Source organism: Pristiophorus japonicus, chromosome 20 (assembly GCF_044704955.1).
Source record: "Pristiophorus japonicus isolate sPriJap1 chromosome 20, sPriJap1.hap1, whole genome shotgun sequence".
Lineage (NCBI taxonomy): Eukaryota > Metazoa > Chordata > Chondrichthyes > Pristiophoridae > Pristiophorus > Pristiophorus japonicus.
In genome coordinates this window covers 17,661,316-17,677,188 of record NC_091996.1, presented here as the reverse complement: position 1 = coordinate 17,677,188, position 15,873 = coordinate 17,661,316, and the positions used below count along the sequence as shown (strand labels likewise).

At 46.4% G+C, this 15,873-nt stretch overlaps 1 protein-coding gene across 2 annotated transcripts in view; it reads right to left on the bottom strand.

Moving 5' to 3' along the window:
* The window catches only part of LOC139232881 (kynurenine--oxoglutarate transaminase 1-like), a 37,805-nt gene that overhangs the window by 1,947 nt on the left and 19,985 nt on the right, over positions 1-15,873 (bottom strand). For both annotated transcript variants that reach the window (XM_070863372.1, XM_070863371.1), the window contains exons 7-8: positions 3,731-3,851; positions 416-492 (exon numbers count right to left, since the gene is read on the bottom strand). In XM_070863372.1, coding sequence (XP_070719473.1) covers positions 416-492; positions 3,731-3,851 — 198 coding nt within the window. The remainder of the gene's footprint in view (positions 1-415; positions 493-3,730; positions 3,852-15,873) is intronic.

The following is a 15,873-nucleotide window of genomic DNA, read 5'->3' as shown; positions in this document are numbered from 1 at the left end:
AGCTGCAGTGCACTGGGTCAGTGATTCAATGTATTGGGATTCGGGATCAACTTTATCATCCCATCAAATTGCAGCTGATCCCAAATCCTGCTGCAGCTCCAGCTCAGCTGGTCCAGTTTGGTACAGTTCAAGCCAGTTCAGCCACAGTAAACAAAAGCATCAGAAGAGAGTTATCAGTTGATCCCAAATCCCAAACCAAATTAGTTGCTTACAACAGGTGCTAATTCGCTGGTTAAAATTGCATTCGAATTCATTCTAAGGAATAGATTTTACTAATAATTAGTTAGGGATTCAAGATGGTGTCTGTTATAAGCAGTTGTGCATCCATTAGACACAATCTAAGTGAATTGCACTATAATGAATCAGCACTAAAGTTAGTTATTGCAATTTCTCTGATTAACTTTCTCCGACTCACCTTCCACCCTGTAGCACTGAAGGTTTTTCCTGCACTTCCAACAGTGATTGTCCTCTCCCACATCCCTGGCAGGCTGGCTAGGAATAGGAACAGAAACAGTAGCTAATTAGAGGTGTGTGTGTGTAAGGTGGTGGTGGTGGGGGGGGGGAAGAGAAGACACTAAAGGGTTAACTTATGCGACTCTCCTCACTGGTATGGAACTCATTAACAGGATATGGAGCTAGAGTTGTAACTGTGTAGCCCTGATTTTCCAAACTATGATTGCTGTCCAGAGTTGAACCTCATAAGAAATACTACCCAAGCAAAATTGGTGGTAAATCTGTTACTACGCACCCACAAGACTTAAATTGCATCAAACTACGATTTAAGTTATTTAGTCAGATCAAAACAACAATAACAGCAAGTAACTTGCATTTATAGAGCACTTTTAACATCAAAATGTCCCATGGCATGTCACAAACAGGTGGATGCAGAACCTATGCAGAGTCAGGAAAGGAGAGATTATAGCCCCAAGTTTCCACATGATTTGCTCCTGATTTTTAGGAGCAACTGGTGGAGAACGGAGTATCTTAGAAATAGGAATTCTCCACATTTAAGTTTTCTGCCATTCTAGTCAGGTAGAACAGAACAGAATTTCACTTTTGAACAGAATTTTTTTTTCAAACGGGGGCGTGTCCGGCCACTGACGCCTGATTTGAAAGTTTCCACAGTGAAAACGTACTCCAAACTAACTTAGAATGGAGCAAGTGAAGATTTTTGTAGGCTTGAAAAAACCTTGTCTACACATTAAAAAATCAGGCGCAGGTTACAAATTAGGCGTCCGGAACCGGGTGGGGGGGGTAAGGGAATTCATTAAATTCTACAATAAATCCTTAGTTATACTTATACAAATATTATACAAATAAATCCAACCTGAATAAAAATTTATAAGCAAAGAAAAGATGAAATAAACCATGTTCCTACCTGTGTGAAAGTGCTTCAGGCAGGCCTTTCAGGCAGCGGTTTGCCGTCGGGACCGACCGATGGCAGGGGGAGGGAGGAAGAAGGCTGCAGGAAGCCTCAGAACTTGAGGCAGCCGTTCCCGACGGCAGAGAGGGGGGGGAGGCAGGGGAAGGCTGCAAGAAGCCTCAGTACTTGAGGCAGCCGTTTGCTGTCAGGCCCGACGGACGGCAGGGGGAGAAAGCTGCAAGAAGCCTCAGTGCTGATCATGGAAGGGCAATGTGGTTTTATTAAAAAATGTTAAAAATTGAACAGCTACAAAGAATTTGAATAGTCTCAAACAAGTGCATGTGTCCCGTTTATCACAGTCTATCTTTAATTACAGAATGCACTCCCTCACCCTCACACACAGAAATATCAAGAAAATTAAAATACAAGCCTTTGCAAGGGTTCAATAAACAAATTTTCACTTTTTCTGCAGCACTTTTTAAAATGGCCGAGTGCCAATGTTTTCTTCACACTGCGCGTGCGCGAACGCTCCAACGCGCACGCGCAGGGTTGCCGGCACGAAAAAAACTCATTTAAATTGTACCCGCCCCTCCTACTTACAAAATCGGCACGAGTGGTAGGCTCCGCCCCCTGGGCGTCGCGCCAAGCAGACATCGAGCTGCAAAGCGCTCGATAATAGCGCGTTTTTTTTCAGGCGCCGTTTTCGGCGCGAAAAACGGGCGCCCAGCTCGGAGGGGCACCTGTTTTGCCGCGTGTGGAAACTTGGGGCCCGGAGTAGTGACAGAAAGTCAGGTTAAAGCAACCAAGGAGGTGTTGGAGGAGCATTGTGTGTCAACTGTATCAAACACTGTGGAGAGGTTGCTGTGAGTCACAGTCACAGAGGATGTTGTTTATGACTTATACTATCATCTCAGTACTGTGAAGAGATGGAAGCCAGTTTTGATGCGGCGGGGAGTTTTGATTGGGACAGGGGGGAGGGATTTTTGATCGGGGGTGGGGGGTGGGGGGTGGGTTTTGATCGGGACAGGGGGGAGAGAGTTTTGATCCCGGGGGGTGGGGGGGGGGGGCGGTGATAACCGTGTAGCCAATAATTTTAATGAGCTTACTCAAGACTTTCCTTAACCCTGTTGATGAAAATACTTTTCTAACCAAGTTAATAGAAAATACTTTCAAATAAATCATAATCAATTCTTGAAGATTAGATTTGATGGAATAATTTTGCTTGAATTTTCAAAATATTTAAAAACAGAAAATAAACAGTGGCTATATGGTATAAAAAATTTCTATGATGGTGGATGAGCTTAGGCGACTGGGAGAACATAAGAATTACGAGCAGGAAGTACTTCGATTTTTTATTTGGATATTTTGAAAAAATTATGTAAATATGTTTTGTCTCTTTACAGTTCTGCTGCCCTCCTGCACTGATTTCTTAACTCTCCGCAAGGGTTTTCTGTGCGGCCACAAGTGGCCACATACACTGACCTAAGTTAGTTTGGAGTAACTATTAGCTGTCCAAACTGGCTTAAATGGCCAAAACAGGCATAGGTGGCTGGTAACGCCCCCTTTTGAAAAAAACTAAACTAAACTAAAAAAAATCCTAATTAACTCACTTACACTGGCGCAAATTGAATGTGCAAAACGGGAATTTTCAATATACTCCAGAAAAATCAAGTTGCTCCAAAAAAAACAGAGCAACTCCTGGGCAATTTTGAGTCCTGTATTTTAGCAGTAAAGCTGTCCGAAGTGCTTCAGTGCAATAAGCTGAACCTTTCAAACAATGTTCCAGAGTTTTGGGGAAAGAAAAGATTCTGTTTTTGATAATTTTGTTAAGACTACTATAATCATACACATTCATAGCAGAGTGTTAATTACTGTGCAACAAAGTTATGAACTGAAGCATATAGTCAATGGAAAAGGGAGCCAACAGTTGAAAAAAAACAAGTTAAAGCCTCTCCCCACACACAGAAGCAGGCTCTCAAATCAGTGTTGTGCCTACCAATTACAGTCCTCATTTCCAAAATAGATAAACAAGGGGTTGAGCCAAAGGGCTGCCTGTCACTCCGATCCACTTGCCACAGTTGATCAGCTGTACACTTGATAAGTATTCAGCTGGGTCAAAGGGGAAAGTCTACTGTGAACACAACATCCACATAAGGGGAATGGAAATTGATGACTCTCAGTATGCTCGTCTTGTGTGATTACAGGCAGACATTGGGTAACACTGCCTTGATCTCTTCAGCTGAAGGAAGTAATATGGAGTTGAGATAGATTATAAGTAAACCTGATGCTAAAATCAGGTTCCCTCATTCTAGAACTGTTCATGTTTACACACATTTGGCTAAGATTGTTCGGATAATGCTTTCTTACCAATTCGCACGTGTTCATTAGCATCATACACCAGCCACTCATACACCTCTTCACTAATACACAACACATTGTGTTTCACACAGAGATCTGCGATCACCTGCAACTCTTCACGTTTGAAAACCTAAGTTGGGGTCAAACAAAGAGCAACTGTTCAGTAATATGCTTGAAGTGGATGGAAACTAGCTAAACTTCCTTCTTTCTTTGTACTCGGTTCTGCTATAATTAACCTTTCTTTCATCTTTCTCGAGGCTTCCCTTTCCAGTCAGGTCACAGAACTGACTCCATTTCCGTTTACTCATTAGGGAGGAATGTCAGTCGCCGCTAGAACATTTCTGTTTCCGCTTGTCATTTAATCCTCATTCTGAACATGCCTTGGCTAAAGTGAATACAATTGTTTGGCCATTCACAAATGTCTTATCAAGCTAAACCTGCTGCCTTCATATTCATGGAAAAAAAAAATGTATTAATTCATGGGATGTGGGCGCCGCTGGCAAAGCCGGCCTTTATTGCCCATCCCTAATTACTCTCGAGAAGATGGTGGTGAGCCGCCTTAGACACAACTAAGTGGCTTGCTAGGCCATTTCAGAGGGCAGTTAAGAGTCAACCACATTGCTGTGGGTCTGGAGACACATATAGGCCATACCAGGTAAGGACGGTAAATTTCCTTCCCTAAAAGACATTAGTGAACCAGATGAGTTTTTAATGATAATCCGGTAGTTACATGGTCACTATTACCGATACTAGCTTTTTTATTTTAATAGTCACTGAACTATTAAAAATAACGTATTTGTAGAACACCTCATCATGGGCTAAAATTTCGCCCTCCGATTAAAACGGTGCACTTGCCTGAGGTGCGCCGACTTTGTACTCCAAAAGCGGCACCAAAAATGTAGCTTCGTATTCTCACCGCTTCATGGACCGTCGTAGGCCTTGGCGTGGCAAAAGCAGAGGGAGGGCGGAGCCAGGTCCCAGCGCTGAAAACAGTGCCGGGAGCCTGCACATGCGCGCTAGAGTGTGCGCGCATGCGCAGTAGCTCCTCGCCCCCAGAATCTGAGTGTGCGCTCTGCAGGCTGTGTGGGAGGGGCCCGAAGCACACCGTCCCTATCCCTGGCCGAATGGCCTCCCGCACAGGCCGGCCGCTGCCGAGTTTAGTTGAAGGTAGGATTTACTTCAGTTCTTTATTTGTGAATTGAATTATTTACTTCAGTTCTTTATTTTTTATTGAATGTTTATTACTTTTTGTGCTGTGTTTAGTGCTTTGTAAGTCTTGGTGCTTTAGGTGCAGGTCTTCTCTGCTTCCTTCTATTTTTTATTTGTTAATTAATTGCTTATTTTTTTTTTGCTTTGTTTAATACCGTATATACTCGCGTATCCTGCGATCTCGCGTATCATGCGACCCCTAAATTTTCGTCCCCAAAACATGATTTTACCGTATATCTCATGTATCATGCGAGTCACTTTTTTGAGATCGAATACAGACCTTAACATGAAACATCGAGTGGATTCTGCTGTGAAAGCTGTTCGCGAATCGAACACCGATACAGCAATCGTTCCAGCTGGCTTGACTAGCATCGTTCAGCCACAGCCTCTACTGTGTTTGGGAGTTGTGGGTGGCGGAGGTCGGGTCGCCGGGGGGGTGGCGGGGGGTGAAGAGGAGGTCGGGTTGGGTCACCGGGGGGAAGCGGAGGTCGGGTTGCCGGGTGGGGGGGGAGTTGGGGGAGCGGAGGTCGGGTCGCCGGGGGGGTGGCGGGGGGTGAAGAGGAGGTCGGGTTGGGTCACCGGGGGGAAGCGGAGGTCGGGTTGCCGGGTGGGGGGGAGTTGGGGGAGCGGAGGTCGGGTCGCCGGGGGGGTGGCGGGGGGTGAAGAGGAGGTCGGGTTGGGTCACCGGGGGGAAGCGGAGGTCGGGTTGCCGGGTGGGGGGGAGTTGGGGGAGCGGAGGTCGGGTCGCCGGGGTAGGGAGAGCGGGGGTCAGGTCGGATCCGGTCCGGTCTCTTTCCTTCCCCCCCCCCCCGACCTCCGTGACTCTCTCTCATCCCCCCCGATACAGTATAAGCGACAATAGAGGCTGCAATCCAGCCCAGGAGATACCTGCCGAGATTCAGCGTGGATACGGTCTGCTTAACAGCCTAACAGCCTAATCTTGGCCAGCACTTCACACCCGCAAATTTTGTATCTCGCGTATCATGCGACCCCCCAAATTTAGGTTACAATTTAGGTCTTCAAAAGTCGCATGATACGCGAGTATATACGGTACTTTGTAAGTCTTGGTGCTTTAGGTGCAGAGTTCTTTCTATTTTTTTATTTGTTAATTAATTGCTTATTACTTTTTGTGCTTTGTTTAGTGCTTTATAAGTCTTGGTGCTAGGTGCAGGTCCTCTCAGCTTCCTTGTATTTTTTATTATTTTTTTGTGCTTTGTTTAGTGCTTGGTGCCTTAGAATGTACTTACCTGCACTGATTTCTTAACTCTCCGCAAGGGTTTTCTGTGTGGGCCCCAAGTGGCCACATATACTGGCCTAAGTTAGCTTGGAGCAACTATTAGCTGTCCAAACTGGCTTAAATGGCCAAAACAGGCATAGGTGGCTGGTAACGCCCCCATTTAAAAAAAAAACGAAACTAAATAAATCCTAATTAACTCACTTACACTGGTGCAAATTAAATGGGCAGAATTGTGATTTTTAAGATAGTCCAAAAAAATCAAGTTGTTCCAAAAAAAACGGAGCAACTCCTGGACAAATTTGGGCCCCGTATCTGGTGAATATCCCAAAGCGCTTTACATAAAATGAATTACTCCTTGTTGAAATGCCTTGTGTTGTAGCCAAAGGTGCCACAAACATCAAGACGATGAATGACTAGTTAATCTACTTTTTCGTAATGCTCATTGCAGGAAGAATGTTAGTCAGGATGCCGGGTGATCTCTGCTCTTCTTCAACTAAACGAAAAAAAGACTTGCATTTATATAGCGCCTTTCATGACCACCAGGCGTCTCAAAGCGTTTTACAGTCAATTAAGTACTTTTTTAGAGTGTAGTCACTGTTGTAATGTGGGAACTAGGCTAGTCCTGGGACTAATGTCCACTGGAACAAGCAGATAGGAACTGTTTAGCTAGTGAGCCTTCATTTGAAAACCAGCCTCATTGTTAGGCCACAGGTATGGAAGGTATGGAAGCATGGGCCAGCCCACACTGCGATATGTGTACGCACTAGGTCGTGCAATAGAGCTGGCCACCAGTGGCCTTGGGTAATCCTTGCCACTGGACCAAGACCTAGCTCTGTCAAGCCCGTGTGGTGGCTGGTGTGCAACGGCCACAAGTTAAGAAAATCCATGCATAGGCATCTTCCACCCTTCAGGATGTAGTTCAGGTCCTTCACTGAAACACATGTAAACTCATCTTTTTTTGGCGTGGAAGCAAGTCATCTTTGTTTCGAGGGACTGCTTATGAGGTGGAAGATAATTATTTTAACAATGCAACATTTCAATTTAAGGATTCTGTTCCACAAAATACTAATTCACAATTGTGGTCATGAATTGTAGGCAGGTTGTAAAGATAATAGTCTAAAGGTCATTATATTTAACCAGGTCTGTAATGGTCACTGAATTGTAGGTAGATTGTAAACACACAATCGGCCTATCTGAAGCACTGTTCACTAGAATTCTGATGTCAAGGCCCCGTTATTTATTGATGTTATATGTGTATAGCTAAATTCATTAATTCTGTTTGGATTCTTTTGTGGTGTCTCTAATTTCAGCATTGTGCTGTGAAATTAACTGCGACAGGGGATGTGGTGAGCAACAGGGATCTGGGGTTTCATTCACTAGAAGCAGACTGATGAGCTGGTCATGGACCGCCCTTCTGGAAGGCCGACTGAGTGGCTGTCTTCTCCCTCTCCCCTGTCCCTCGTCTTCCTCTTCCTCCTCCTCCTTCTGAGGTGGTCCCACAATCCCTGGTGGCAAGGGCTGTGCCCTCATGTTGGCCAAGTTGTAGAGCATGCAGCAGACCACCATGAAATGGGACACCCGCTCAGCCGAGTGCTGGAGGGCTCCTCTGGAGCGGTCAAGTCAGCGGAACCATTGCTTGAGCACGCCAATACTATGAACGAATCACCCTTGTGCAATCCTTTAGTGTGTGTTGTTCCTAGTCTAGTGTTCCTACGAAGTGCCCCGCCAGTGGATGCAGCATGGCTGGTGGGAGGCTGCTGAGTTTCCTTGTGGCACACTTCAGATGGCCATGTAGGACAATCTCGACCAGCTCTGGACCTAGAAGGCCCAGCTGTAGACTACACCACCTCGGCATGGGCAGCAGCAGTCTGGGCTGGCTGTATGATAGGCAGTGACAAGGGCAATGGTGGAGTGGCAGTGGTGGGAGCAGGAATGCTGTCATCCTGAGAGAGGACAGCAGGTTCCTGCTCCACTCACCCACTGCCACTCCCCGGGAGCAGCACCTCAGCATCCTTAGTAATCTGTTGGAACAAAGGTTGCTAGCCTGCTGCGACACCGTGAAAGCCCCAGTCGACGGTGGTATACGCAGCCATGATGGCAGTAGTCAGAGCTTGGGTGCCATCACGCTGAGCCTGCATGAGAACAGCCAGAGATTGGATGCCATCAGGCAGAGACTGCATGAGAGCGGTCTGAGCTTCTGCTGCAGCACTAAGACGTTGGGTCGCTTCTGCCTGTGTTGCAATGGGAGCTGTGACATTGCCCATCACGTCTGGGTTGCCACGGTTCTCTCTGGGAGTCTACCATCATTTGTAGACCGGAAATGATGAGCTCTATACTCTGCGCAGAGCCTTGTGCAATGTTGGAGGCAGACTCCTGCACGCTCCTTGCCATTGCACAGAGGCTCTCTGGCAGCCTTGCCATTGCACCCATCATGTGCATGCCCATCATCTTTCTTCTAAAGGCCTCCCCATCAAAGTCCTCATCTGAGCTGGCCCCCGAGCTAACCTTTCCCCGTGGCCTTGCTGCAGCCCACTCGTGCCCGTTGCCTCACCCTGTGCAGATCCCGCTACCACACCAGCCTCTAAAGGACGCGTAGTGCCAGTATCTGAGCTGATGTCTGCGGGTGAGAGATGCAGTGATCCGGAGTCTTCTTCCTGCTCCTATTCTCTCGCTCATTCTCTGCGGTGTGCTCAGGGTCAGGCTGCTGATTATCTGAAAGTAGAAAAACACAAGAGTCGGGTTTGAGGAATGAGGGGAGGGGGCAGGAAGGCAGAAATGCATGTGTACAGCATGAGTAGCTTGAAAGTGTGAAACGATTGTGGGCTGAGTGGGGTATTAGAAGGAGTAGACATGAGAAGACATGACGTTATTGTCCCCAAAGAGGTCAATGCCGCCGTTGGCCACAGTGTTCACGAGCTGGCACCCAATAATCTGCAGCACTTGATTCTCCAGATCACTCAGATGTTCAGCGTGGGCTTGGCCCCCGTCTGTCTACTCTTGCTCCCTCTGGTTGTGAGCCACCTTGGCCTGCAAGAGAAAGGAAAGTGTGTGAGTGTGGTGCAATGTGTTTGGGTGATGTGCTTGCCATAGTAGAATAGCTATCATTGTGTGCAAGGTGTGAGATGTGGGTGTGAGTGTTGGTAGGTAGAGATTATTGGTGGGTGAGTGCTGGAGGTGTGGTGCTTTGGCCAGTGTGTGAAGCTTGTGGTACAGAAGGTGGTATGTAGCATTAGTTGAAGCTTTCGCTCACCCTGACTACCCGTGTGAGGTTGTTAAACTTCTTCCTGCACTGATTGTGGGTCCGGGGGACCATAGTGCTGCTGGTGACGTGCTGTGCTACCTCCTTCCACATGGTGCGGCAGACTTGTAGCGAGGGCCTCCTGCCAGTTGGTGGGTACACGACCACCCGCCTTCTCTCCAACGCGAAAACCAACGCCTCCGAAGCTTTGTAAGAGAAGCTCTGGGCTCTCTCCCTGGGGCGGCAATCTGCCATCACGGCAATGTATTCACTGCTCTGGAACCTTCCCCTGCTGTTTCTTCTTGTTAGGATTGTTGGGGCAGCTGCACATCCAACAATGAGAATGAGGTGCTGCAACATCAATGAACCTCCCCTTTAAGTAGTGAAAAAAGCCTGTGGCAATCATGACTTGCAACTAGACTGCTCCCAACATTGGTCCAGTGTTACGGCAAGGAGCTTGGATTTTTAAGACTAGATATATGACTGCAATCATTTTAATAAGGAGTGAGCATGAGTTTTGCGTGCAGTCTAGACGATTTTCAGTTGGCACTACTTAACCATTTTTAGTCTAAACACCGCTCATTCCTTGGCTTATAACAAATTTCTAGCCCTATAGAATTTTGAAGTACAAAAGGAAGTTATTCGGCCCGTCGTGCCTGTGCGGTCTCTTTGAAAGAGCTGTCCGATTTAGTCCCACACGCCAGCTTTTTTCCCATTATCCTATAAATTAGTCCACAAGTGCACGTCCAATTACCTTTTGAAAGTTCCTATGGAACCTGCTTCCACCACTCTTTCAGGTAGCACATTCCAGGTCATAACAATCCTCTGTGTGAAAATGATTTCTCCTCATTTCTCTTCTAGTTCTTTAGCCAATTATTTTAAATCTTTGACCTCTGTTTACCGACCCACTTGCCGGAGGAAACAGTTTCTCCCCTCATATTTTTGAATACCTCTATTAGATCTCCCCTTAACCTTCTCTGCTCTAAGGAGAAGAATCCCAACTTCTCCAGTCTCTCCACATAACTGAACTCCCTCATCCCTGGTATCCTCTTGGTAAACCTTCTCTGCACCCTCTCCAAGGCCTTGACATCCTTCCTAAAGTGTGGTGCCCAGAATTGTACACAATAGTCCTGCTGAAGCATATCTAGTGATTTGTAAAGAGATAACATGACTTCCTTGTTTTTGTATTCACTGCCCCTATTAACAAAGTCAAGTATCCCATACGCTTTCCTAACTGGCTTATCAACTTGCCCTGCCACCTGCACCCCCAGGTCCCTCTGCTCTTGCAAATAGTACCGTTTAGATTATACTGCCTCTCCAACCTGTTTCTTCACATTAATCCACATTAGAGTGCATCTGCCATGTGTCTGCCCATTTCACCAGTCTATCCATGACCTCCTGAAGTCTGCTATTATCCTGTTCATTATTTACTATGTTGCCAAGTGAATCCGGGTTCGGCGACAGGCCAACAAAAGGCCGCGAGAGGCAGCGGGAGTTCGTGGTCGCTGAGGCGTGAGTCCGGGGTCGGCGAGAGGCGTACCTGTGCAGCTACAGGGAGAAGACAAAAAAGAAGTAGAAAAAAACAGAAAGGTGACGTCACAGCCTAGGGGGTAAGTGATTGGCTGGTGATTGGTGAGTAGTTTTTCTTTTTCTTTTTTATATTAGTCAGTAACTTTTAACATTGTTGTTGCCAATTTAAGTGTTTCTAAGGGTTAAGTCATGGCAGGAGAGCTCGGTCGGGTGTTATGCTCCTCCTCTACCATGTGGGAACTCAGGGACACTTCCGGTGTCCCTGATGACTACGTGTGCGGGAAGTGTATCCGCCTCGAGCTCCTGACGGTCCGCGTTGTGGAATTGGAGCTGAGGGTGGATTCACTCTGGAGCATCCACGATGCTGAGAATGACGTGAGTATCACGTGTAGTGAGTTGGTCTTACCGCAGGAGAAGGGTCCACAGCCAGATAGGGAATGGAAGACCAGCAGGAAGAGTAGTGCAAGGAAGGTAGTGCAGGGGTCCCCTGTGGTCATCCCCCTGCAAAACAGATACACCGCTTTGAGTACTGTTGGGGGGGATGACTCATCAGGGGAGGGCAGCAGCAGCCAAGTTCATGGCACCGTGGCTGGCTCTGCTGCACAGGAGGGCAGGAAAAAGAGTGGGAGCGCGATAGTGATAGGGGATTCAATGGTGAGGGGAATAGATAGGCGTTTCTGCGGCCGCAACCGAGACTCCAGGATGGTATGTTGCCTCCCTGGTGCAAGGGTCAAGGATGTCTCGGAGCGGGTGCAGGACATTCTGAAAAGGAAGGGTGAACAGCCAGTTGTCGTGGTGCACATTGGTACCAACGACATAGGTAAAAAAAAGGGATGAGGTCCTACGAAATGAATTTAAGGAGCCAGGAGCTAAATTAAAAAGTAGGACCTCAAAAGTAGTAATCTCGGGATTGCTACCAGTGCCACGTGCTAGTCAGAGTAGGAATCGCAGGATAGCGCAGATGAATACGTGGCTTGAGCAGTGGTGCAGCAGGGAGGGATTCAAATTCCTGGGGCATTGGAACCGGTTCTGGGGGAGGTGGGACCAGTACAGGGCAGGACCGGAACCAATGTCCTAGGGGGAGTGTTTGCTAGTGCTGTTGGGGAGGAGTTAAACTAATATGGCAGGGGGATGGGAACCAATGCAGGGAGACAGAGGGAGACAAAAAGGAGGCAAAAGCAAAATACAGAAAGGAGATGAGGAAAAGAGGAGGGCAGAGAAACCCAAGGCAAAGAACAAAAAGGGTCACTGTACAGCAAAATTCTAAAAGGAGAAAGGGTGTTAAAAAAACAAGCCTGAAGGCTTTGTGTCTTAATGCAAGGAGTATCCGCAATAAGATGGATGAATTAACTGTGCAAATAGATGTTAACAAATATGATGTGATTGGGATTACGGAGACGTGGCTCCAGGATGATCAGGGCTGGGAACTCAACATCCAGAGGTATTCAACATTCAGGAAGGATAGAATAAAAGGAAAAGGAGGTGGGGTAGCATTGCTGGTTAAAGAGGAGATTAATGCAAAAGTTAGGAAAGACATTAGCTTGGATGATGTGGAATTTATATGGGTAGAGCTGCAGAACACCAAAGGGCAAAAAAGGTTAGTGGGAGTTGTGTACAGACCTCCAAACAGTAGTAGTGATGTTGGGGAGGGCATCAAACAGGAAATTAGGGGTGCATGCAATAAAGGTGCAGCAGTTATAATGGGTGACTTTAATATGCACATAGATTGGGCTAGCCAAACTGGAAGCAATACGGTGGAGGAGGATTTCCTGGAGTGCATAAGGGATGGTTTTCTAGACCAATATGTCGAGGAACCAACTAGGGGGGAGGCCATCTTAGACTGGGTGTTGTGTAATGAGAGAGGATTAATTAGCAATCTCATTGTGCGAGGCCCCTTGGGGAAGAGTGACCATAATATGGTGGAATTCTGCATTAGGATGGAGAATGAAACAGTTAATTCAGAGACCATGGTCCAGAACTTAAAGAAGGGTAACTTTGAAGGTATGAGGCGTGAATTGGCTAGGATAGATTGGCGAATGATACTTAAGGGGTTGACTGTGGATGGGCAATGGCAGACATTTAGAGACCGCATGGATGAATTACAACAATTGTACACTCCTGTCTGGCGTAAAAATAAAAAAGGGAAGGTGGCTCAACCGTGGCTATCAAGGGAAATCAGGGATAGTATTAAAGCCAAGGACGTGGCATACAAATTGGCCAGAAATAGCAGTGAACCCGGGGACTGGGAGAAATTTAGAACTCAGCAGAGGAGGACAAAGGGTTTGATTAGGGCAGGGAAAATGGAGTACGAGAAGAAGCTTGCAGGGAACATTAAGGCGGATTGCAAAAGTTTCTATAGGTATGTAAAGAGAAAAAGGTTAGTAAAGACAAACATAGGTCCCCTGCAGTCAGAATCAGGGGAAGTCATAACGGGGAACAAAGAAACGGCAGACCAATTGAACAAGTACTTTGGTTCGGTATTCACTAAGGAGGACACAAACAACCTTCCGGATATAAAATGGGTCAGAGGATCTAGTAAGGAGGAGGAACTGAGGGAAATCTTTATTAGTCGGGAAATTGTGTTGGGGAAATTGATGGGATTGAAGGCCGATAAATCCCCAGGGCCTGATGGACTGCATCCCAGAGTACTTAAGGAGGTAGCCTTGGAAATAGCGGATGCATTGACAGTCATTTTCCAACATTCCATTGACTCTGGATCAGTTCCTATCGAGTGGAGGGTAGCCAATGTAACCCCACTTTTTAAAAAAGGAGGGAGAGAGAAAACAGGGAATTATAGACCGGTCAGCCTGACGTCAGTAGTGGGTAAAATGATGGAATCAATTATTAAGGATGTCATAGCAGCGCATTTGGAAAATGGTGACGTGATAGGTCCAAGTCAGCATGGATTTGTGAAAGGGAAATCATGCTTGACAAATCTTCTGGAATTTTTTGAGGATGTTTCCAGTAAAGTGGACAAAGGAGAACCAGTTGATGTGGTACATTTGGACTTTCAGAAGGCTTTCGACAAGGTCCCACACAAGAGATTAATGTGCAACGTTAAAGCACATGGGGTTGAGGGTAGTGTGCTGACGTGGATTGAGAACTGGTTGTCAGACAGGAAGCAAAGAGTAGGAGTAAATGGGTACTTTTCAGAATGGCAGGCAGTGACTAGTGGGGTACCGCAAGGTTCTGTGCTGGGGCCCCAGCTGTTTACATTGTACATTAATGATTTAGACGAGGGGATTAAATGTAGTATCTCCAAATTTGCGGATGACACTAAGTTGGGTGGCAGTGTGAGCTGCGAGGAGGATGCTATGAGGCTGCAGAGTGACTTGGATAGATTAGGTGAGTGGGCAAATGAATGGCAGATGAAGTATAATGTGGATAAATGTGAGGTTATCCACTTTGGTGGTAAAAACAGAGAGACAGACTATTATCTGAATGGTGACAGATTAGGAAAAGGGAAGGTGCAACGAGACCTGGGTGTCATGGTACATCAGTCATTGAAGGTTGGCATGCAGGTACAGCTGGCGGTTAAGAAAGCATATGGCATGTTGGCCTTCATAGCGAGGGGATTTGAATACAGGGGCAGGGAGGTGTTGCTACAGTTGTACAGGGCCTTGGTGAGGCCACACCTGGAGTATTGTGTACAGTTTTGGTCTCCTAACTTGAGGAAGGACATTCTTGCTATTGAGGGAGTGCAGCGAAGATTCACCAGACTGATTCCCGGGATGGTGGGACTGACCTATCAAGAAAGACTGGATCAACTGGGCTTGTATTCACTGGAGTTCAGAAGAATGAGAGGGGACCTCATAGAAACGTTTAAAATTCTGACGGGTTTAGACAGGTTAGATGCAGGAAGAATGTTCCCAATGTTGGAGAAGTCCAGAACCAGGGGTCACAGTCTAAGGATAAGAGGTAAGCCATTTAGGGCCGAGATGAGGAGAAACTTCTTCACCCAGAGAGTGGTGAACCTGTGGAATTCTCTGCCACAGAAAGTAGTTGAGGCCAATTCACTAAATATATTCAAAAGGGAGTTAGATGAAGTCCTTACTACTCGGGGGATCAAGGGGTATGGCGAGAAAGCAGGAAGGGGGTACTGAAGTTTCATGTTCAGCCATGAACTCATTGAATGGCGGTGCAGGCTAGAAGGGCTGAATGGCCTGCTCCTGCACCTATTTTCTATGTTTCTATTTATCATCTGCGATCTTCAAAATTGTACTCCCTGTACCCAAGTCCAGGTCATTTATATATAACAAGAAAAGCAACAGTCTAATACTGACCTCTGGGGGACCCCACTGCATATTTCTCTCCAGTCAGAAAAACTGGATGGCATTTTTCCATTTAAATATCCTGCTAATACCTGTTCCGCCTGTAGGTGGTGCTGTAATAGAGGTTTTGTTAAGGTTTCAGCTAAGTGCTTTAACTCCCCAGCTGCTAACAAAATAGTGGGCTCAATTTTCCCGGGTCATTTGCGCTGTTTTTTTTGGTGCGCGTTTTTTTCTGGCGTAAGTATTTAATTCAAAGTTTCCCCCTGGAATTTGCGCCGCGTAACTGCTTTAGTTACGATTTTTCTAGGTTGAACTTTTTTGACGCATTAGGGGGTTCCCTCGTCTGCGCCAGTTTTCATCATTTTTCGCAGTTTGCCCCCAAATTTTTAATCCTAGGTCGGTGTAGCTGGCCACTCCCGAAAAACCTTCTGGTGGGTTAATAGAAAGCAGCACACATTGAAAAATTGGCGCTGATAGACGCCATTGTTTTTCATCGAAGTTTTTGGAGGGAGTCGAGAACACTTTAAATATCCATAATAAAGTTCAACTTTTTTTACCTTTCAACGGAGTACATGGAAGTTTCTTGGATTTCTGAAGTTTTCATTTTTTTTTTTACTCACATGCCACCACCGAACGTCTTCAAACAGGGCTGGAGAATCTGCCCCAC